Source organism: Sphaeramia orbicularis, chromosome 22 (assembly GCF_902148855.1).
Source record: "Sphaeramia orbicularis chromosome 22, fSphaOr1.1, whole genome shotgun sequence".
Lineage (NCBI taxonomy): Eukaryota > Metazoa > Chordata > Actinopteri > Kurtiformes > Apogonidae > Sphaeramia > Sphaeramia orbicularis.
The window spans coordinates 41,839,710-41,863,419 of NC_043978.1; the positions used below are offsets into that span (position 1 = coordinate 41,839,710).

Here is a 23,710-nt window from a genome sequence, read left to right on the forward strand (position 1 = left end):
TGTACACCCTCTACAGTAACATAAAAAAAACTGGACCTAAAATTCTTAAAGGTGTTAAGTTTAGGATGCTCAACTGTCTTGTCAGACCTGAAACACACACTTAGAACTTCTTGGATTCTCAGTTTTATCCAATATGCTCAAACCACATTCAATATTTTCAGACTTTCATTCCAATTTCTCAGTATTTAATATTTGTTACATCTGCCAATATTTGTTGGGCTTTCATTCCATAATCTCTAACTTTCTCTTTATATCTTCCTGCAATGAATCACTCTCAGTATTTGACAAACCTCACTGCTGTTGCTTTGTCAGATGGAGGATCTAATTCTTTCAACACTGGACTGACACTTTTACTTGTTTTCTTACTTTTGCTGAGCATCGGTGTCATATCATGACCCGTGGTCAGCTCACACAGCGCTGCTGAGGGTTTGTTGTTTTCAGTACACCTTTCCCTCACAGCAAAAATGCGATGATAAAGGGAGGGTTTCATGCCTAAAATGTACTGTTAAAAAGTTTGAACTATTGTAGCTGTAGCTTGAATTATGCATGGCATCCATTATTTATGATTACTCATAAATGCATTATTCAGTGTCCACAAGTTTGGTGTTCATTCACACAATTATAGCTTTAGTGGAACGCTGACATTTTATGTAATAGTTCATGAATGGTTAACCACTTACACCGGCATCTGATCATTTAGAAACGACAGAGTGGTTTTGTTTCCTGAGATGAACTCAGCCTAAACACAGTTAAAGCACGAGCAATGTTAATGAGCTAACTTCTCCTCTGTCCCAGGAAGTGGGGTCAGCAGTGTGACAGGTCCACTTCTCTCTTGGGGGGCTTTGATGGATAGTGTGGACAGCTCTTGCTCATGTCTAAAAGCATCAGGAAGAATTCAAGGACAAAGAGAAGACAGGAAGACAGAGGTCCTCAAACCTGCATCTGACAACAGAGGAGTCCCATGGGAGACTGGGAATAGACAATTATTATTATTATTATTATTATTATTATTATTATTATTAGTAGTAGTAGTAGTAGTAGTTGTAGTAGTAGTATCGTTATTAGTAGCAGCAGTAGTATTATTAGCATTAATATTATCATTATTATTATTATTATTATTATTATTAGTAGTAGTAGTAGTTGTAGTAGTAGTAGTAGTAGTTGTAGTAGTAGTATCGTTATTAGTAGCAGCAGTAGTATTATTAGCATTAATATTATCATTATTATTATTATTATTATAGTTGTAGTACTAGTATTAGAATTATTATTATTATGTTTATGTTTATGCATTTGGCAGACGCTTTTTTCCAAAGCGACTTACAGGGGAAAACCAATTAAATCACTGAATCAATCAAATTTTATTTATATAATGCCAGATCACAAAAAAAGTTATCTCATGACACTTTATATATAGAGTTGGTCAAAAACCAGACTTTAAGCCAATTTACAGAAACCCAACAGAATCCTCCAGGAGCAAACACTTGTGACTGGTGACAGTGGGGAGGAAAAACTTCCCTTTAACAGCAGAAACCTGGAGCAGACCCAGACTCCTGGAGGATGGACGTCTGCCTGGACCAGTTGGGGTTAAAGAGAGAGAGTAAAGAAAGAGAAAAAGAGAGAGCGATAGAGATAGAGACTGGGGGAGTAGGGGGAGACACATGGAGGCAGTTGAGGATAAGTGAGTGGTGATGATGAGGGCAGGGAAGAGGCAGGACCACCGCAGCAGGTCCAGCAATAACCCTGGAAGAATCTGTGATAATCCTGGGAAAAACCTTATTAGAATATTTAAGATGGAATGTTTGAAAGTGTTAGGATAGGAGGTGCTCTCGGAAGAGCTGGGTCTTCAGGAGCTTCTTGAAGATAGGCAGGGATGCCTCTGTTCTTGTAGCACTTGGTAAGGCCCATGAAATTATTAGTATTATTATGATTGTTATTATTATTATTTGTAGTAGTATTGTTATTTTTATGATTGTTATCATTAATATTATCATTATTATTAGTAGCAGTATTATGATTATTATTAGCTTACCGGCCAACAGGCCTTAAGCTATTGTCGTCATGCAGCGTCCGGCGTCATTGTCTGTCGTCGTCCGTTACAAAAATTTCAATCGTCTTCTTCTCCGAAACTACAATTCCGATTGACTTCAAACTTGGTATACAGCTTCTTTATGATGATGTCAACAAAAGTTAGAGAAATTATTTGGATCCGGATCTGATTCTGGATTTGGTGCCACTTGGAAAAATGTCCCCATTATAACAGATAGGAAGTGGATGGATGCAATAACTCAGTAAATATAAATGATATCCAGTGTAAATTTCTACAGTCCAGCCCTGATGGGGAGATGACCAAAACATAATGGCCACATGCTGATCAGGATCTTCTTCTGGATCTGGGAACTTACGGAAAATTTTACATGGGCTCTTATGGGGAAAAAATTTCAATCGTCTTCTTCTCCCAAACTCCAGTTCTGATTGACTTCAAACTTGGTATACAGCTTCTGTATGATGTCAACACAAGGTATTGACATTATTTCGATCCGGATCTCATTCTGGATTTGGTGCAACTTTGAAAAATTTTCCCATTATAACAGATAGGAAGTGGATTGATCCAATTAATCGGGAAGTATCAATGATATCAAGTTGGAATTTGAATTTTTTACAGATCTGATTGGAATATGACCAAAACATGGGCTATTTCTGTAATAGAATAAATACACAGAACTGGGTGATTATAAATGGAATCTGGATACATTTCCCAAAGCTTTTAAATTGGCCGGTAAGCTACAGGGTCATTGGTCCTATTTTTAGTATTATTATCATTCTTACTATTGTTAAAATTATTATTAGTAGTAGTAGTAGTATTATCATTATTATTCTTAGTATCATTATAATTATTACTATTAGTAGCAGTAGAATTATCGTTATTATTCATATTATTATCGTTATATTTATTAGCAGTAGTAGTATTATCGTTATTATTCATATTATTATTATCGTTATATTTATTATTAGCAGTAGTAGTATTATCATTATTATTATTATTATTATTATTAGTAGTAGTAGTAGTAGCAGTATTATTATTACTGCAGAAAAACTGCTGGTTCTATCCCTGTTTAAGAGGTGCAGTAAGGACTGGATGGTCAGTACACAGCTCACGATCCTCTGGAGGAGCACCGGGTGATAACACATGATGGATAAGTGAGAATCATCCAAAAATGACCCAAAAAAAAAAAAAAAGACTTCTCAGGACATTTGAAGCATTGAACCGGCCTACATTTCAGTGTGTCCTTATCCTTTCCAATAATGAATTCACTCTTCTCTAAATTAAATTTGGATATTGATCACTGGCAGGTATGATACAGGAACTTATTTTGAACTGAAAACAACCATTTAAGAAGAATAAAGCAAAAGAAAAAAAAAAGCATGTACATCACATCATATGACAATATTGACTTTTTTTTTTTTTTTTACTGCATGACTCTTTAAAGGTCATTCTGAATGAAACTAATGTTTATTAATGAGAGCCTCAAAGCACATCCTTTATTTCCTGTAAAGCCCCAATAGGCGGATCACTGTAACTCCTTCACAAACACACAACGGGAAGTGGACGTAATGATAATAACTGTAGCAGTGTGCCCCTGAACAGACATATACAATGGAAATGAAGCAATTACTTATTAATTATGCCTGTTCTTTTTCCTGCTGTAATAGATCCAAATGGCTGCTGCGTGAAAACCCCATTAATAACATTGTCTTCACACAATTCAGTTTCAAGCTGCAGGAACGATTTCCTGTTTTAATAAGCAAAGTTAAATTAGCCAATCATGATGTTGCCCCCCCCCAATTTACAAAAGAAGTTAGGAGCTGTTTAAAACTATACAGATTACAAAATCTCAACTTGTTCATGCAGGTTTGGAAAATTTCATTAGTTTTTTCTTTGGTTTGGTGATGAGACAGACCCATTTTATTCCATTTGCGTATCATTTGTCAGTTTGGTTCTATATTAATGTGACTACTGCGATAAATAGTTTGTATAATCCCAGAGTTTCATACATTTTAACAACCGTACTTCATGATTTTAAGAACAGACAATATCTTCCACCACCATAAACTGGGACTACACAAACAGAAGTGTACTGAAATTATTAAAAGAAAATGTTTATTCTCCAAGTGTTACTTTCATACTCATGAAAACTATGAAACTAATAAACTAAGTAAAAATACAAGTCATTTAGGCAAAAATGCATTTGGTTTAAGGCAAATAAGGACAACATAATCATCCCAGCTTCTAGTAACTCTCCAACTGTGGAAAATGAACACCAAACATTTTTCCATTAGCACTCATCTACATCTGACATTGCAGATATGAATTCAGGGTTGCAAACACATCAGGAGTGAAAAATGTGACAAAATTGGGTGGATTTCCAGTAGATATTTGGTTTAAATTGCAGGTAAACCTATGACCGATTTTACTCTCAAAAATGGCTGAAAATGTAATTCATTTTGCCAAAGCTTAATTTAAAGGACTACACAGGTATAGAAAATTACATTTTACTTGTGATTTTTATTGTGAACTAGTTATAGACATATTTGTGTCAATAAAACCAATTTGCATCTCTAATTTTAACTTAATGATTCTGTAAGAAATGTTTAATTCTTAACACAGTAACCCGTTAAAAAAACTATTCTCCTATTTGAGGAAATAACATTTCTCCTACAATTATGGGTTAAGGCAGTACACATTAGTACATGCCTATAAACCAAATCAGGAGTTCAACACAACATGAAGTCCATAAAACCCCCCAAAAATTATTAAAAAAAAAAAAAAAGAAAAAAAAAAAAAAACATTCAGGAGACTTTACAGGAGTTCATTTAATCCAAAGGGTCATTGGGGGGAGCTGTAGAGGGAAGAGCCCATACAAACACTTCACTGTACAAACAGATTTACATTGTGTGGGGACATGATGAATGGTCTTGCCTAGCAAGCCCATCTCTGGAAGCAAGCAGTATTCTGTACAACAGCCAGGGGTCTGAATCCCACCACGTCGCCTGCCTAGGTTTGCATTTTTTAGGCTCCACTGGACAAGGTGAGGGTGAGTTCCACATGGCCTACGGAGCTGGATAGGAACGAACCAATCAGTGACAGTGTGCCGTCTTGTCAACACACCGTATACTGTAATACTATTTGTTACATAATGACATCAGTTGGAATGCAGACTGCAGTGAAGGCAAACTGGAACGCCAGCAAATTATTGTTTCAGTCGTTTTCAATGCAAACTCAGGAGGAGACAGAACTGGGATGCAGACTGTCAAAGCAGGAAAACTTGCATCAATTACATTTAGCAGAATGTTTTTGCCATCCACCCCTAAACGCTGCATCTGTTTCTCAGTTGGAGGGGAGACAGGGGTGTGACTCATCCCCTGAGTGTCTGGATCGAGTGGGTGGTGGTGGGGTTGTACTGCTGGAGCTGCAACCTTTGTCCCTCGCTTCTGTAAAACCACACTTTGTTCTGATAATAAAATCAAAAGCATGAAAATAAAATGAAAGTATATATAACTCTTTCAGGTCCATTTTGTGTATGAACTGGCATTTTCCTCATTCATTCTCATTCCTCTTCACTCTCGTTTTCATGTTCCATGTCTTCCTCGCCGTTAGCTTTGGATTCCGTTCTGCTGTCTGGATCCTCTTCCTCGTCGTTGTCTGATTGCTTCTTCTCATCTTCCTCCATTGTCTCCTCCTCTTCCCAATTCTAAGGACAGAGAGAAAAGAGGAAGGAAAAAAAAAAAAATCAGCATCTTGGCACTCGACTCAAAAGCAAAGAGCTTCATTAAATGTGTACTACACTACTAATCAGGCAGCATTGCCAACTTCTTTGACCCTTACATCAGAGTCTGCATCTTGAAGACCTTCATCACCAGAGGCTTCATCTTCATCAGATGATTCTACAAAAGGGAAAAAAAAAAAAAAACAAGAACCAAATACATCAGTTCATGATCCTATAAACCTGTTTTATCACATTAAACAGAGGCAGGGAGGTTTGACAGCGAGGGCAATGTCAAGGAAAAGCTGTTCAAGGCTTCACTTGTATATAATGTATGTTGCTTATGGAGAATTGGAGGGTATTTGCATTTCAATACCGCAGTGAGGCCATGTGCTTAGGACGACAATACTGAGAGAAATGTCAGTGCAATTTACTGTGGCTGCCTGCCCCACTGGATTGACCAAACACCATCTGCTGCAAACTGTGACTGGTTACTGAATATTACACTTTTCAGATATAACTTAATATATTTATACATTACAGAACTGTAAAAATGAGCCAGAGGGTATTTCCAAATGCACATCTCCTGGGACATGAGGTCATTTTGGGGTAAAGCTACAGCCTCAGACTGGACATTAGCCTCATCCAGACAAAACTGAGAAACGATATACAACGGGGTCATCCAAGACCATTTTTCCATCTCTGAAAAGTAAACAGCAGTAGGAACACAAACAGCTTCAGCCCGGTCAACCTGAGCCCATTACAAATATCATCACGGTCCTACCGAGTCAGATTTACATCAGTGGAATTAGATTTGGTTATTCAATATCAAGATTACAGCCTTCGTTCTTTTTCTGGTATCAGATCATTCACAGTCAGGACAAATCCAGAGTCCTAGGAATATGTTCTAAAGCATTTAGAAATCCATAAAGAGACATGTGCTTATAATATTTGCCACCCCATCACAAACAGTTCCAAAGACACCCCTGCTGGGCAATTACCTGTCATTTTCATTAAGACCTGTGGTGCTCAGGCACCGTTAAATCTCAGAGGGATTCTAGCCTAGAGGTGTTCGGCTCTACAGGTGTCTGTCGCCTTCAGATACCTGTGGTACTGTTTGACAGGTGAACCACTGCAGCATGGCCTGGTACAGGCTCTCACAAGAAGCCAGGTTGGGTTAAAAGTCATTTGCTCTAGGGTTGGGCCAGTGTAAAATCTTTAAAACTGGTGTGATAATAAGCCAATAACAACACTGGACCAAATCGGTATACCAGACTTTACCACTAGGTGTTGTGCTTCTACTTTGAAGAGATAAAAAGAGGCTACAAAAGCCTGTATGTTAGTGCAGCGACTCTATTCCGAACAGTCTGCCAGTAGCGTGGCTTTAAGGTGCTTGGCTGACTGTCAGTTAACACAATATAATGAGAAAAGGCAGCAGGAGGGAAGGAGGACCACCTTTAGCACCGACCAGACATGGCAGGAAGACGAAAGCAGCACTAGGTTAGTTTGACACGGCCTTTTCCTGCCGTGTTTACATCGTTCATTTTTTTCGGTTTGTTCCTTTTGTCAACTGCAGTTTTAGTCTTGTGTCAAATGTGATGAGTAATTTGTTCAGTTCAGCTTCTCTCATGAGTCAACCATAAGCCCTTACAAACATACATTCAATCAGACCTGTGTAACAATGGTGTATAATTATCTGAACTCCTGAGTAATATTTGAAAATGTTTTGTGAGGGCAGAGTGACCTCGATCACCCAATTCTAATCAGTTCCTCCTCCAGTCCAAATGAACATTTGTGCCAAGTTTGAAGAAAAGAATTCCTCAAGGTGTTCCTGTGATATTACATGGTGGCCACACGGACCTTTGTCCACCAAAATCGATTTAGTTCATCCTTGAAGTGAACGTTTGTAACAGTTGAAGACATTCTGCCAAGTTATTCCTGTATCATCACATTTTTAACATAATAGACTGACTGATGAACCAATGATCCTTACTGAGATGAATGGATGTGACGAGAAAAAAATCCTTATATAATATGTGTTTCATCCACTTACTGTAATGCAGACTGACAAAAACACATGTTCAACTTAGCCGAGGTATCCTAAAGATGATGTCAATTGTCAACTATCAAAGGGAAGTGTTATCTACGATCATCATCTTTTACAAATGTAAAATGACGACATAAAAACAGGTGGCCCTGTTTCCTGCATCAGCCCAGGGCGACTGTTTCTACAGGTCTAAATCTAATCCTGTACACAGACATGTCTGTGCCTTTACCTTTGTTCCAGCTCACACTACAGAACAGTTAATTAATGTATGGTTGATTAATGTAACACCTGCAGGCAGCAAACAGCACAAATGCGAAGTACGACAACTGTTAGTACCTGACAGTTCAATTCATCACACCTATTGCTACAAACTGTGCAGGCTGTCCACACAACCCGACTTTACTTTTACTCATGAAGCGTTCTGGCTCGACTCTGAAGCTTCCTGTCAGAGTCCCATGCGGGTTTGTGATGGACCCATAATAAACCCAGCGCAGAGCTGCATTCACACAGGACTCCAACATCCTCCTGCTCAGCTCCGCTTTATGAACTTTTTTTTTTTTTTAAATGAACCTTCACATCCTGGACCAGTGACACGGGTATTGGAACTCAAAGCGCAGCTTAATTATTTCATGAAAGCCAATTTCCTACGTGTTCAATAAAGGGTTTTATACAGTACGGTAATGAGAAATGAGAGTGAACAGAGCGGGGCCTTGTTGTTCCGCTCAAAGGGGAGGATCTGAACGCTGCCGGTCAGGTTGCCAGGCAACAGGAGTCATGTTTGCGTGTGGTGCATTGCCAAAGAGCGACTGCATGATGGGCAAGAATGCCTTCATAAATCTTAACCAATTTCATGCGGTCTTTATGCTCTGTCCCCAAATGACTTAAGGCAAACATGTGTGATAATGAGTGTCAGTCAAAATAATGAGGGGAGAAAAAGTTGGTTGTCTGTGCACATCACCATTTAATCATCATCAGATCCTTCAACTTCATGCACCTTTTCGAGATAATTGTTTGTCCAATTTAAGACCTAGTTCTAGACACATCTTTTTCATCTTCCAGCACTGTAGATAAATATCCGGATAACCATACATGTGATCTGCAGCAGAGGTAGATTTTACACTGAAATCCATTAGCGTTAGTCAGACTTTTCTATTGAAACTGCTCACACCAACACTGCACACCTGACCAATTCATTACTGAGCCAGTCCAAGGTTCACACTGTTACATATGAGAACCACAAGAAGGTTCAGAGGAGCAAGGACAGCTGGGAAACTCAAGGTTTACAGGCCTGAACATTAAGAGGGATGTCACAAAGATACACTTACCCTCTTCATAAACCAGCTTAGCCGTGTGGTCAACATCTGTGACTGTGGTGCTGCTGTCACTTGTCGCCACCTAGTGGTCAAGGACAAAAGAGGAAGCAGAGTATGAGAGCTCCAAACTGGGGTTGGTGCAGGACATGATGTTTTTTAGTATTTAGCATTTTCTTATTTTCACCACAGGACAATGGACTGTTTTGTCTGAGGGTTAGTCGTCCAAAATATAATAAGGTATGGCAGATATATTAAAAAAAAAAAAAAAAAATCATACTTGGAGCAATTTTCAACTATTGTAAAAGTGCATTGGTTTTCACAAAACAACCAGAATGAGAAATCTGACAGAAGCACTCGTTGCACTAGATACACACACTGATCACCGTAAAACAAAAACACATTTCACCCTTTGTCATGATTTTGCATATTTTGTCTCTGTAATTTTACTCTTTCAAACACCTAAAGATACATTCTAAGAATTTAACAATTTTCCCAGCTCAGACATGTCTCTTCCACCATTTTATGGACAACCTTGTAAATCCAAACCATTTATGATGCGTACCTGTGTCATGAGGAGATGCAGTTTCCCATTAAGTTTGGTTAGTTTGTGAAACATCTTCACTCTGGTCTCGATCATGTGATAAAGCACTCCCAGCTGGGTAACCAGGTCTGGCAGCTGTTGGACAGAAGGATTAAGTTGATGGAAAATTCTGTAGAAAAAAGTCAGCTGCAGAATACGTACAAAGAGCACAAACTGTAGAAAGATATTGATTCTGAGACCACTACTATTAATGTGTTGCAATGTATTCACAGGTAACTGAATTCCCATCCTGCTGCTGAACTTGTATATTATTCTGATGGGTAACACTACAACAATGGGGTACATTGAGACAGTGCTTGCAAACAAAGTAAACAGTTAAAGGCCCTTGCATGTTATTAAATATTGTCTACAGGTATTAATCATTTACTGTTACAGAAAGATTGAATGACAAAAAAAAAAAAAAATTACATCCATGTGCAACCGTTACATCTGTATGCGTTGTCCAAGTCAGTTATGGCTGTGTGTAAATCATTAGACAGTTATAAAAAATGGTCAAGAAATAACTGTATTGTTTTGCCTTTCCATGAATATGCAACGCAACCAAATATTCAGCTGCTGCTAATGAAGACAATCTGGTCCCAGTCACACAAAGAGGGTCCTCTGTCATGTAATGTACATCAGTTCACACAATGCACTCAGCGTGTCTAACCAGACCCCATTAAAAAGCAAGTCAATCAGCGCCACACACTGTCGTTGGTCAAATGGACTCACCGATGCAAGGTATGATGTGTGATGCACCAGCACAGCCTTGAGCCACCGCACAATTAGCAAAGCCCTGTTGAGGGAAATGTACAGAAGTTGTCAAATCATGCAGTAATTACGCCTCATTTTCCTGACAATCACTTCTCACATTACAGCTGATCAGTGACTTGGATATGACATTGATGGATTAATTGTTCCTGCTGTGAAGTCATCTTTGTATATAAACTGTACACTTAAAACAATTAAAAGCTTCGAGCCAACTGTCAGGTTTTCACTTACGTGCAAGGGTGTCCTTGAAGCCTCTTTGTGAGCTGCAGGGAAGGAGGAAAGGGACAGATTTATAACTCCAGAAATATATATCAGACTTCCAAAAACTTCAATGAGAAATACTGATATGCTGTAGGTGTAGACAGGTTAATGCAGCCTCACACTGTGCGAAAAATGAGGGAAAAGGAAGTCTCATTCAATGTAAAGATGCAAGCGTTTCCTTCTGCCGATCACGAACATCTGACTCACCTCTTCCACAAAAGGTAAAACAACGGGGAGGGGTAACCGGGCAACAGTTTTGTTTATCACCATGTCTTTGCGAGTCTGCAGAACTTTCTGTAGGAGAGAAAAATAGGAGCTTTGTCAAAAAACAAACCCTGATTTCAGCATTTGTCATTCAACAGGCTTCAAAGAAACACTGACTAGAATTCATTAAATAACTGTCAAGACTGTAGATTTTAAGGATCCCTAAAGATGTTCTTAGATTAGTATTGAAATATGATATATAATATATGGCTCACATTACACACTATGACACTTAAACTTCTCAATAGGAAATAAGCTGATTTTCTGATTTCGTTTCTTTATGTCTGGCCAAAGCCAATGTTCAAAGACACTATTGGGGGAAAAATACTTACATTTAAGATGCTTGCGTCCTTGCTTTCCAAGCCCTGCACCAGCAGCACCGCAAAGTTATCGGTCTGTAAAGAAGCTTTGCCCTTAAGAGCTCCTTTCTCCGTGGAAACTGTAGACAAATCAATCTCACCTAGTCGTTCCTCTATTGACATCTGCAGGAGGACAAAGTTATTTTAGGTAAGCAGAGACTGACTTGCAACTCCATCTTAAGCAGCATTAATACCATTAATGTCATCTAAAACTGGTAAGAAAGCAGACCACGATGGTTCTAACAGAGTTAAAGAAAAGGAATAGAAACTAATACAAGCATGCTGTCAAAACAAATGTCAGTGTACATTAATCAAAGTCTCAAATTGTGAAAGTTTGCTCTTTACGTTGCGCCAAAATTAGTTATGACCCAGTTGTGAGAGTGAACTTTGTAGACAATATGTTGTTAAGACAAAAAGGTATCAGAGGTTGGAGGAGAAACAGGATTCCTATGGGTTTCTACAACTTAATTTAAGGCTTCTTAAGACCTTTTAACACTACTTAGAAGATAATTTAAAGACCATTTCACAGCCTATTTACTGGCCATACTGGCAAAAACTCGTGACTCCTAGAATTTAGGAAAATATTTTTATTTACTCCAATGCCTTGATTCTCACCATTCCAAGTCATTTTTCACCGGGGGCTGCAAAGTTAGTGATAAGTGGTTCCTAAGTTTAATATAGGTTGTTGGGTTGGAGAGGGTGGAACTGAGGAAATGAACGTTACTTTCTTTACAGCTTGGAGATTTAAACACAACACAGCGAACAAGTTTATTGCAACATAACTTAAGACCTATCATATCTCATTTAATACCTTAAAATACTTTTTTAATGGTATTAAATCAAGATCTGTAAATTCAAGACTGTAGAATTTTTAAGACCCCGTGGGAACCCTGAGAAAGATGCTGAGTGTTTGTGTGTTCAGTACTTGCAGTAAGCCTACCTCTTTTGTGTCTGTGTCCTTTTTCCTCTTCTCTGACCCCTGTGAGGTTCCTTTTATCGGGGCTTGGTGACCTGGGAGCCCAGGGACCAACACTTTACTCTTGGCGTTGACAACAGGGGTTTTCACCTGGAAGGACCCACATACATTCATACATTTGTTCATCATCAGTGCACGAGGTGATGGATGAGCCCAAGTAATACAAGATGACTCAAATATGTCTGTGGAGGTAAGTACATGTATGTGTGTGGAGAGGCTTCTGTGCTCATTTTAAGATTGAGTCCTGCCGGTTACCTTGGAAACGGCGGTCTCCATGGAAAGGGACAAGCTGGTGTGAATATCTCGGGTCAAACAGACATGTCTCTCTGCTGTGTTGATCTCCTGTAAGGTAAGACGGCAGCAGATGCATGAAAAGTTCCTTACATACTCAGGCACTGGCTTTCAAGGCTGATATTAATATTATTCTAAAGGATTCAGAGATATTGAATATTCCCTGTTTAGCATTTCACCAATAAAGACAAGAGCACTTTCTCTTCATGACAGAGAAATTGAATTGTCAGGACTTAAGTGCATCTTTCACCTGGAACATTCAGTGGAGATCATGTATAAAATAACCTGCTGCAACTCTTAGGGCGTTTTCACACTGCGTATCCGAGTCCGTACCGTACTTGGATACGTTCACACCTTTCCCGCAGGTGTTGCATTCACAAGCATGTATCGTGGCCTGTGCCCGAGTACAAGTGGGTGCTACAGGGCCAAAACAGTAGGTGGCGGTGTGGAAGGAATTCTGTTGCTATCCAACAAACGCAGAAGTCAGAAGAAGACAAACCCTTACGTCATACACTGAGCTACTGTTCTGTCCATTTGTCAACAATGGCGGCAGTACTTGTCTATCTGTTAGCCTGTTGGAGGAGGCAAAGTGAAGAAGAGTGACCTTTGTTGTCCCCGATATATCACCGAGTGGATCGGTCGGTAAGGCGAGTCTGTGCCACGCAGATCAGAGGCTTTTTCAGGAGACAACAGGAGCGTCATCTATGGTCTCGTGGTGATTATGTCACTTTCGTTGTCGGAGCGGTGATTATGTCACTTGCGGTCTCAGGCATGGATCGCTTTCACAGTGCAACGTACCATGCTAGAGTCCATGCAATCTGCGCCCAGGACTACCCTCTCAGCTGGACTCGGGTGCGGTGCTCGAACACAGAACGTTTGAATTCACACTGATGAAATTATGTGGACCTTGCATGGACCATGTTCCTTCATGATAAACTCAGGAGCTCCTTGTCAAACATGAAAACCCTGACTTGATGTCATTAAAAGCAACACAAAACACATCGCTTGTTATGTGGAGAACAAGCCACAACCCCATGTATTTCCAAGAATATAAAGACACTATTTTGTTCTTTTGTTAAAGCTTCAGAATTATTAACACAATTATCATAGATATGTTTGGAACTGTTTTGTAAAGAAGATGTTTTAAAAGGAAAGATGCTCTGAATAAAATGCCCTCTCAAATCAAGTCATAAGAATCCCTGCAAGTAGGATTGAACCAAACTGGTTTAATATGAAGCTGCACACAGTATGAAACCGATATAATGGATTTTACTACTACGTACTGCATTTCCACTCAGCAGAAGAGAAGAAATAAGACTATGGACCAATCCTGACCTCCACCTTGAGCCCTGATCACTAAATCCCCACAGACTCATGTCACCTGGTCATGTCTATAAAGCCCATAAAGCCTTGTGACACGAGACATTACCTTGACAACACCAAAAACCAGTGATAAAGACATGAGATCAACTTTATCAATCCCGTCAGGAAAATTCACTTGACAAACTATGCTAAAAATAATTTACCGTAAAATTACAAAGTACTTAATTCTTTGTTTACAAATGTACTCCCACGAGTAGATAAATGTCTGTGGGTTTGGACTTCTCACTCATCAAATAATCATTTGACAAAAACATGACCAGATTTTTTAAATTTCTCAACTTCATGTGCTATACGCTATAAACAATTGCAGATCTTTGTTGCTGTAGCATTTTTCTGTAAATTTCGGCAAATCAGTGCATGCCTGTTTATTTCTTATTATTTAATGGTTTCACTAATGCACTTCTCAGTCAGTTTGCCAACTGCCAATAAATGCTGAATAATAAGAGGCAGCAACAGGAGCAAAGCAGCGGTGTCTCCAGATAAGACTTGCTATGTGAGACTAAAGCAGCGCCATAATCAGATTTGTAATGATTTGTATGTTTTTCAGCTCATTTCTTTTGTCAGGTTCAATTCAGCCACTTTGCGATAGTGATGCAGGTTTAGCCTCTAATGTCTCTTCTGATGTTGGCACAAAAATTACATGAACAAATAGTAAACAAATACCCCCCTTTGCTGAAACTAATGAAATCACAATTCAGACAATAACACTTTCTTTAATGCACAGTTATGCTCATTTAACGTATGTAAATAGGTACGTCCGTTTCAAATGTCATCAAGTGCAACTAGGGATGCACCGATACCACTTTTTTCCAGACCGAGTATGAGTATGATTACTTACATTTGAGTACTTGCCAATACCGAGTACCGATCCGAGTACTTAATAATCCCATTCCAGTTCTTAGTTCCTTTTGTAAATGTGCTTTATTGTCATTATCATTAGTCTGACTGGAAAAAAAGTGCTGCTACTGACACTTAATGTGTTGGAATGAGCGTTTCTCAATTAATCCACCAGGGGGCGCCGCTCTGAATTAACCATACTGGACAAATACCACGGAGAAGAGCAAAGTTTTTTGAGGAGAAGATGAACAAAGTCAGTAATAAACATGGAGAAGACAGAGGTAACACTAATGTGATACTAATATTGCAGCGTTTTCACTGGTAAGGTTTAAAAGCTTAGCTTCAGCAGGAAGAGAAAAGAGAAATGAGTGATAAGTTTTGTTTTCACTTCTGTTGGCAGGGGTCTGCACCGCTCTGTACACCCGCTGGTATTCTCATTCTGTTTATGCATCCACCAGCACCTGGTAAACGGATGGAATGTACACAGAGGACGGACAGAACGCTGCATCCGTATCTGTCTGTGTTTTTAACGTTACTTGCAGTCAGCGTTACTTTTATCACCGTCATTTATTTTGAAAAATCTCCACACATTATTCCTCCTCCTCGTACCTGCTGTACTGAACTGTGTATGTCACACGGCCTTAAGTGGTATCGGTGCATTTGTATCGGATGTCTTTTACAAGTACGAGTACACAGACTGAGTATTGGAGCCGATGCCGATACTCGTATCGGTATCGGAGCATCCCTAAGTGCAACTGCCTTCATATGTGTCCATTGTGTTGGAAAGAACTTTGTCAATCAATCCACTAGAAGGCACTGCTCTGAATTAAAATACTGATCAAATTCTATGAGAAGAGTACAGTTTTTTTTGAGACAAGAACAAGAAAGTCAATAACAAACATGGCGATGACAAACAAGGCTTTACTAATGTTAGTATTGAAAACGGCAGTTGTCATAAATATGTCGCCAACAACTCACACAGTTGCTCTTTGAAAAGTTCCACAATTTCTGGAAATTATTCTCTTCAATTCTCAACACTGCCCCCCCTATGGTTCCCGGTGGTACTGCCATGTTTCCTCTGTTGGGGTTCACATCTGCAAACTCCCAGAGGATGAACAGAAATAAGTACGTAATTAACAAAGGACGAACAGAACGCTTTGTCCGTGTCCGTGTTTAACTATTACTACCACCAACTTCATCACATTGTCATGTCGGTTAATGCTGATGCAAAACTAGTTGAATTTGCATTACGAAGACTTCACTGTTATGTTGATGATGCAGGACACATTAATTTTGACAAAACCTTTCATAATGTCAAGCGTCTTTTCAGTTGATATGAATAAATCAATGTGGTTAAAGTGTCTACATCAAACTGGACAAATTCTAAATCAACCCAACTCACCGCTCTCTCCATTACAGGCTGTAGGTGGTTGCCGTACGCCAGCAGTGCAGACCGAGTATCAGCTCCCAGAGCCGCCGCCAGCAGGGGAATCGGCGCAGGAGAGTCCTTGGTGTCCGACATCTGTACCGTACATGAGGGTGACAAGGGCTTCTTGCAGGGTCTGTGCGAGAGCCATTTAGACAAGGAGGAAGCGAAGCAAGTACACAACACTGATTAATATTTACTGCGTGACATTTATTTGGCAACAAAAACAGCAATTGATGTGACACACTCTACAAAAAAGTAAATTACTGCAGAGGGGAGATGTGAATATTCTCTGAGTGTGATCTGTTGGCAGGCCCAGGACGTCTAATAGCCATTACAGAGTAAACAGACAAACTTTCCTTTTAACAGCAGGAGGAAAATGCTTTTTCTGGGTGCAGTAATTTCCCCACACAGTTATTTGATACTACCATATGGAGACATATGAGTTACCTAGAGCAGTTTACACTCTTTAGGGGGGCTTACCCATTTAAAAAGTGCTCAAACAGATGCAGCTGTCCATCTTTACAAACCACTGCCAGCCTCACCGCCTGTGAAAGTAATGGCCACACATCAACACCTGCATATGGGAAAATAGGCAACATATCTATAGACTCGGCATAATTACACTGTATGATGAAACATACTGCTTAAATCACCTGTTGTCTCGATAATTACGGATATATGTAAATTCATTCAGTCACTTCCTACGGTTAATACTAATGTCAACTCATTGCAGGTCGACTGATCAGTCTCTATAAACCATCTGCTGTGGTGGAACTTGGTTCTTGCACATAGTGGATGTCAAGTTCACAGCCCAGTTCAGCTAGAGAGAGAGAGCAATGTGTATTTCAAGTAACCTAAAAATCCCAGTTACAAAATACTTCAGAGTTTGGTCGTGAGAAAGAAGTTGTATGTATGCAAACTAACGACAAACCAGACTATAAACTACAGATCCTGCAATTATACTTAGGTGCAAGTGTATTTTTTATATTACATAAATTTTGTCGCAACACTTGTAAATATGTCACTGCTAACAGCAATCAAATGTAGGCAATACCCTGAATTATACTATGTTTACCAACAGATATAGGACATGTAGGATAGACACAGCACAACTTGACTGGAATATCTGTTCTATACTGATTTTTTTATTGGTCGGGAAAAATCTCTTAAAAGACATGTTTAAATAAACATATATATCAGTAGTTATGACCATTGCTGTACTATTTTGCTGTCTTACAGAGAAAATGCATAGAAATAAATATTTGAATGGTCTGGACCTTTATTTTTAAGAAGAAATACACATATATCATTTTGGCCAATTTTAACACTAATGCGCACACTTTAAGACAGGGACCTAATTTTACTTATTATTTGAGGACCCTGAATAAATTGTCCTCTGTTGTAACAGATGTTGAATTTACATGTAATGAGCCAATATGTTGGTTACAGCTCCATAAACAAAGTCAAAGTAATGTCATTAATATCTGCTGATTAATTAGCTTTGTGGCAATTATGTCGGCCTTTGAAAAATCTTTCTTGGTTGACCTCTACTGCCCGTAATCGATTGGAAAACTTCTAAGATAAGATAATAGATAATTTAATCTCAAAGACTGGTTGCAGTTCAAGGGATTTAACTATAAAAAATTTTATCCTAGTGTAAAGTTGAATTTTTTTCTCTTCTGACCTCTTCCTTGCTGTTGGATGGAACAAGGTCGACATGCTGTGGCTCATCTGTCAGCGTGAAGGACACCACTGAGTTTTTGTCCCGTCCATCCTCCCGTACTTGCCTACAAAGACACAAATCAAAATCAGTTCAGCATAACAAGCTAGCCTTATTAAATCAGGACGACAAACATTTGCGACATGACACGAAAAAAAAAAAAAAAAAAAAAAAAACTGCATTAAGGAGGATGAGCTCTGGTCGTCGTCTCACCAAACACTGAGCAATCGATCATGTTCTGCTCCAGACAGGAAGTAGAGGCCATTGCTGTCCGGAGGTCGTGTTGTGGCAAAGCACAGGGTCGTCACAGCTGTGGAGTGGCCTGTGAATTTCTGCAGAGACAAACAGCGTAACAGATGAGCCACTTCTGGTTTAAAGGTCATATTTAACTGCTTTATTAAAGCCATTGTTTCCATTCCATTGTGCAAAAAGATTCTTTAATAAATCCTAAGCATCTTCCACACATGAACTCTGGGCAAGATCTGGAGATAACTTTCACAAACTTGGCAAAGGAAAGGGAATTATGCACCAGCCATATTAATATTAGGGAAAAAAAAGATTGGAAGAGGTTTAGGCATAGGGTGTAGAAAGCAATGAAACAGAACATGGAAAAACAAGGCTGCTGCAGATCAACTTCAATCAAGTGATCAAGTCATCCATGATGGGAACAGGTTTTGTGTTTGATACTAAATCTTATCAAACGTATCATCCACATTGGTGAAGGAGTAGAAAATCAAAACAGTCTATGGACAGCAGACATTTTGCACAGACAGTGCATAAATGTTCCAATAGCACAGCGTCTCCTTTTTTCCCCCTTCTATTCTGTTCTCCTGCTGTGCACTTGGTTGGAATAGTCTGAACAATCTCCTGCCTCCGTTCACACATCAGCTCACCCAGGCAATGCCCGAACACTGTGTGTATGACAAGGCAGGGAAATGTCTGAGTCAAATTCCCCAGAGATTAATATCTGAGAGTCACTTCAGACTTGAAAGGAACTTGATAAACTATTTAATGGGAGATTTTGGTCTATTAATCAACAATCTATCAGATTACATACATCTCTTCTTTGGATTGTTTTACATAGGCTGCATAATCTTCTATAGATTTTTATTACCATTCTGATCTCTTATTCTTTTAACAGTTAAATTTTCCTCTTTATATTCCTTTCATTTATATTTGCCTTTATGTGTTAAATGTGCTTCATAAAAAAAAAAAAGAAAAAAAAAAAACAACGTTCCTTGCCTGACATCAACCGAGACTCACCCTGTAAACCTCCTTGGTGTCCAAATCCCACATCTTGATTGTACGTCCAGCTGAGAGGAGGAGTTTGCCATCAGGACTCACACACAAACTCGTCACAGCCGCACGATCCGCCTTCCAATTACTGAGATGGCAAAAGACAGAGTCAGTATGTCAGGAAAATGAATCAAGAATGTTATTGGTGGTGCACATGCTTGTTTGTTTCAGCAAAGGCACACACTTAAAGCAAACAAGTTACATGTTTATGGGCCTCAGTTTGTTCACATTACTCATGAATCAGAAGCAACTGCTTTGCTCTCTGTCGGTGTCAGATTGAGAAAGCACTTCTGCCAATGTGCTCATTGTCCCAGAATTTTTTCAGATGCAATAGCTGTGTTTTGTTGAAGGAGCTGAAACTTAATAGGTACATTCAACTCCTTTTCACCACTGGTGCATCAAGTTTACCCAAAGCAGAAAATATACCAGCAGCTATCACCACTCTCAGTAGTTTTCAATAGGGATCTAAAGATCGCATCAGCTGCCGATGTGGCATTTTTTAGGAGATCGGATTTAGTCACAAGATCGGGCCGATCCAGGCCATCCTACCCCCTCAAATTATAGTTTCCGAAGGTAGGGAAAAGGAAAATGAGCTGCACAACAGTGGGAGACTTGGAGGAATAAGTAGAGCACCTTAAGTTTCACATCGTACAGTCGCATGGTCTGCACATACTTACTGAGGTACGTACAGCACAGAACACATCCCCTGTATAATCCCTGCATGGACCTGTCCATAGATGTGCTATAGCAGGGATGGCAAACATATGGCCCGGGGGCCAAAACCGTCCCATCAAAGGTTCTCATTTGGCCCACAGTATGAATTTGGAAAGTGCAAGTATTATACTAATGTTATTAAGAGTCTTAATAGTCTTAAACTTGTTTTAGTTCAGGTTCGACATTCAGCCCAACTGTGATCTCAAGTAAAATAATAGCATAACAACCTATAATTAATCACCAAAATTTAAATAAAAATTTCATAGTAAAAAGTATCGTATCGGCAAAACTAATCATAAAAAAAAAAAAAAAATCGGACCGGAAGCAAAAAAAAAATCCAGATCGGGACATCACTAGCTTTCAAGAGCACAAACAGTCTTTTAAGAGCATCTAGGGAGGATTCATGATGACATGAACTTCAAGTTCTGTTTGGTGCTTGTTGAATGTGTTTCAGCATATGTGGACATACAGGGGTTGGACAAAATAATGGAAACACCTTCACCTCAAGATGATAATGCCCAAATCCATACAGCTAGAATTGTTAAAGAATGGCATGAGGAACATTCTAATGAAGTTGAGCATCTCATATGGCCGGCACAGTCCCCAGACCTCAACATTATTGAGCATTTATGGTCAGTTTTAGAGATTCAAGTAAGACGTCGATTTCCACCGCTATCGTCTCTAAAAGAGTTGGAGGGTATTCTAACTGAAGAATGGCTTAAAATTCCTTTGGAAACAATTCACAAGTTGTATGAATCAATACCTCGGAGAATTGAGGCTGTAACTGCCGCAAAAGGCGGACCTACACCATATTAAATTATATTTTGTTGATTTTTTAAGGTGTTTCCATTATTTTGTCCAACCCCTGTATCAAGTCATTATCTTTGAAGCAGTTGCCAAGGACTTTGGTGCATTAATGATCTACATCAAGTGTAAAACTGACAGAAGTTGTACAGGTGCAAGACAATAAGCAAAGAGAGGCACCAACATGTGCAGCATATGAAAGCAAATCCACTGTCATGTAACAATCTGAACAGACAGTACTGTGAAAATAGAAAGGTGAAATAACAGTGCAAACATTAGAGGATAATCTTATTTGTGCCCATGATTTATCACCTTTTAACATCCCAGCTTCATAGCTGACAAAAAGAAGAGTATTTTTTTAATTCATTAGCAGCAGTTTAAAATAAGTTTGGGAATCCTTGACCAGCAGAAACTCTGAGGTAGACAAACCCACTGTACTTGAGATGTTGATGAATAAAGCTGCAAGTAACATATTGTTAGTTCTTAGCGTGAACACTGGCCTCTCCTCCAAAACACAGTTCTATGTCAAGACTCATTAATACCATAAAAACAATTTAAACCTCTGATTGACTGCACTGTGTTACCATTAAAGCAGTGAGTACAAGTGTGAAAGACGCACCGATTTAGTTCCCAGCACACTTCAAAGTAAGATGCATTTCATTTCATCAAATTCAAGGCCATTAATAAACTAATACAAACTCTGAATTTGCAGTTTGAACATATTGTTAAAGGAACCTATTTGTCCCAAGGCTGAAATGAAGTTAAGAGAAGGAAGAAAAAGGTAGACTGTGAGCATCATTTTCATGAAGAACATTAAAGAGCACGTCTTTACAGTCTGCAATAAAAAGGACACTATACAGATTTTACATTTGAAAACATACTACAACCATAGAAGACTGTAGGTACTGACCTTCGTTTCTTGCCTGTCTGCAGGTCCCACTCTACAATGTGTGTATCATCTGAACCGCTGTATAATAAACTGTCCTCAGGGTGCCACTGGACACAGTTTACTCCTCCACTATGACCCCCCTCCTGACAGCAAAACAAACACATATGGTCAAGAGTCAGAAGATGTTTACATTTAATAGCAAATGTGTGTGTAGTTTGAAAAATGCCCATACATAATTGGTGAAATAATGTGAAATGGTCATATTCTTCCAGTAATGTAATCAACCACAATTTCAGGGTATACAACAAAGTGAACTCACCAGAGTACAGTGCAGTGCTCCCTTTGCGGTACTATAGATGAGTACAGTGCCTGCAGCTGTGCCCATTGCCAGCAGGTCAGCCTTCTCCTCCACCTGACCTGCCTCTGATTTCCTCTTCTTCCTCTGGGGTCCCTCCTGAAGCACACGACATATGTACAGTTCATCAAACTGAAAACACTAGCACATCTAAAAAGGTTTGACTGATTATCTCCAAAGCTTGATCTGTGCTCCAGTCTACTACTCCTAGCTGGTTTGAGACTGTAGGGCAGCACAGGGGCCAGTGACTGAAACAGACCACCACTAGTTGACGTTTTAAGACTTGTTAAGCGAACTATAAGTACTGGAAAAGTGCCTAAAATCATTACAAAGACAGTAAGGTGTATTAAACCGTAATTAATAATAGTTTGGCAACTCTAGACATGTAACTTAAGTTCACTCATGTAAAATACTACAGCAAGTTTACATCAAATTAAAGTTACTAAATCTGTTCAACTTGAAAGTGTCATGGTGGCACGCGACTCCAGAGCTTTGCTGGGCTAATGGTAACAGATATACTACGTTTATTTACCCTGTTACCCCTCAAAAACAATAACGGGCCTTTAGTTGTATGAGTGTTCATGATGTTAAGGTTATTTGTGTATAGTTAATCATTAGACACAGTTTCATGATTGTGTCTCAATATCTAGGATTGCCATGTGGGACAAACATGTGCGTTGTGCGCAGCTGTTGAGAGCTAACTTAGCAAAGAGCTAAAGTGTCTGCCGCGTTCAGCCAAGTCATGTCTACTGGCGAGTACACTGACAAACAACCAGCTGTAAGACATGTATTATAATTCGGTAACTTTAAAGTTGAAACTTTTATGCCTCCCAAGCGTGCACTTACATCGGAGTGTCTGTTCAGGCCTCGCTAGCTAACGATGCTAACAGTAGAGTAGCCTCACTTACCTTGACTGTCCGGCATGGTCCCCAGGCAATGCAGGTACAAGTGGCACTCAGATGAGCTGAAGGCACGTATTCTTGGTGAAGTGTTTTGCTATCTGTGTTCCATATGCGAAGTCTGCCATCCTGGGCACACAATGCTAAGTACTGTCGTGATTTGGGTGAAAAAACGCAGGGTAGCTGCAACGAAGCCCTACTACCATCGGTCGCCATTTCTGAAGCGATGCTTGCGTCTGCGTGCGTGCGTGCATGCGTGGTTTACACAAACCACGTGTAGCTGATGCAGACATGCGTGCTAGCGCGCCAGGTTCGCCCCTCCCACTGCTGCCCCTGACAACAAGCATGATACCTTGATGTTTCTTCATCACTCTGTTACAGTTAAATATATGTCAAATAATATTTAGGCTGAATAAGGAAAATAATAATAGCGCTAACTTAGCGCTAACTCATTTCATATTCAGTTTGTTAGACATGTCTGAGGGTTGTAGTTAGCAATATGTATGGCTGTTTTCTACATTATAAACAGCTTTTATAACTTTAATGCAATAATACCAAAAGTGTCTTCAGCACATATATTTCATGTTCATGGAAAAAAACAGGGCATTTTATCATGAGAGGAAGTCTAAATGAAGAAAAACGCTCATTAGGTTTCTGTTTGCAGGAATTTATTTTTATTGTTCCATGAATCCTATATAACCTACAAATACAACAAATGCATTAAACTATCATAAGAAAATGTAACAAAATAATTTCAGAT

At 39.3% G+C, this 23,710-nt stretch overlaps 1 protein-coding gene across 1 annotated transcript; it reads right to left on the reverse strand.

Moving 5' to 3' along the window:
• Window positions 1–4,852: 4,852 nt before the first annotated feature.
• wdr43 (WD repeat domain 43) lies at window positions 4,853–23,166 on the reverse strand. The gene is made up of 18 exons (XM_030127198.1): window positions 22,960–23,166; window positions 22,016–22,150; window positions 21,718–21,839; window positions 19,257–19,377; window positions 18,207–18,325; window positions 17,958–18,060; window positions 16,754–16,818; window positions 16,247–16,406; window positions 12,589–12,675; window positions 12,298–12,423; window positions 11,331–11,480; window positions 10,942–11,028; window positions 10,705–10,736; window positions 10,435–10,498; window positions 9,685–9,798; window positions 9,135–9,204; window positions 5,885–5,943; window positions 4,853–5,750 (listed from the first exon to the last, which is right to left on the reverse strand). The coding sequence occupies exons 1-18, from the start codon at window positions 23,164–23,166 to the stop codon at window positions 5,607–5,609; spliced, it is 1,965 nt and encodes a 654-aa protein (XP_029983058.1). The 3' UTR covers window positions 4,853–5,606.
• Between the last annotated feature and the right edge of the window lie 544 nt (window positions 23,167–23,710).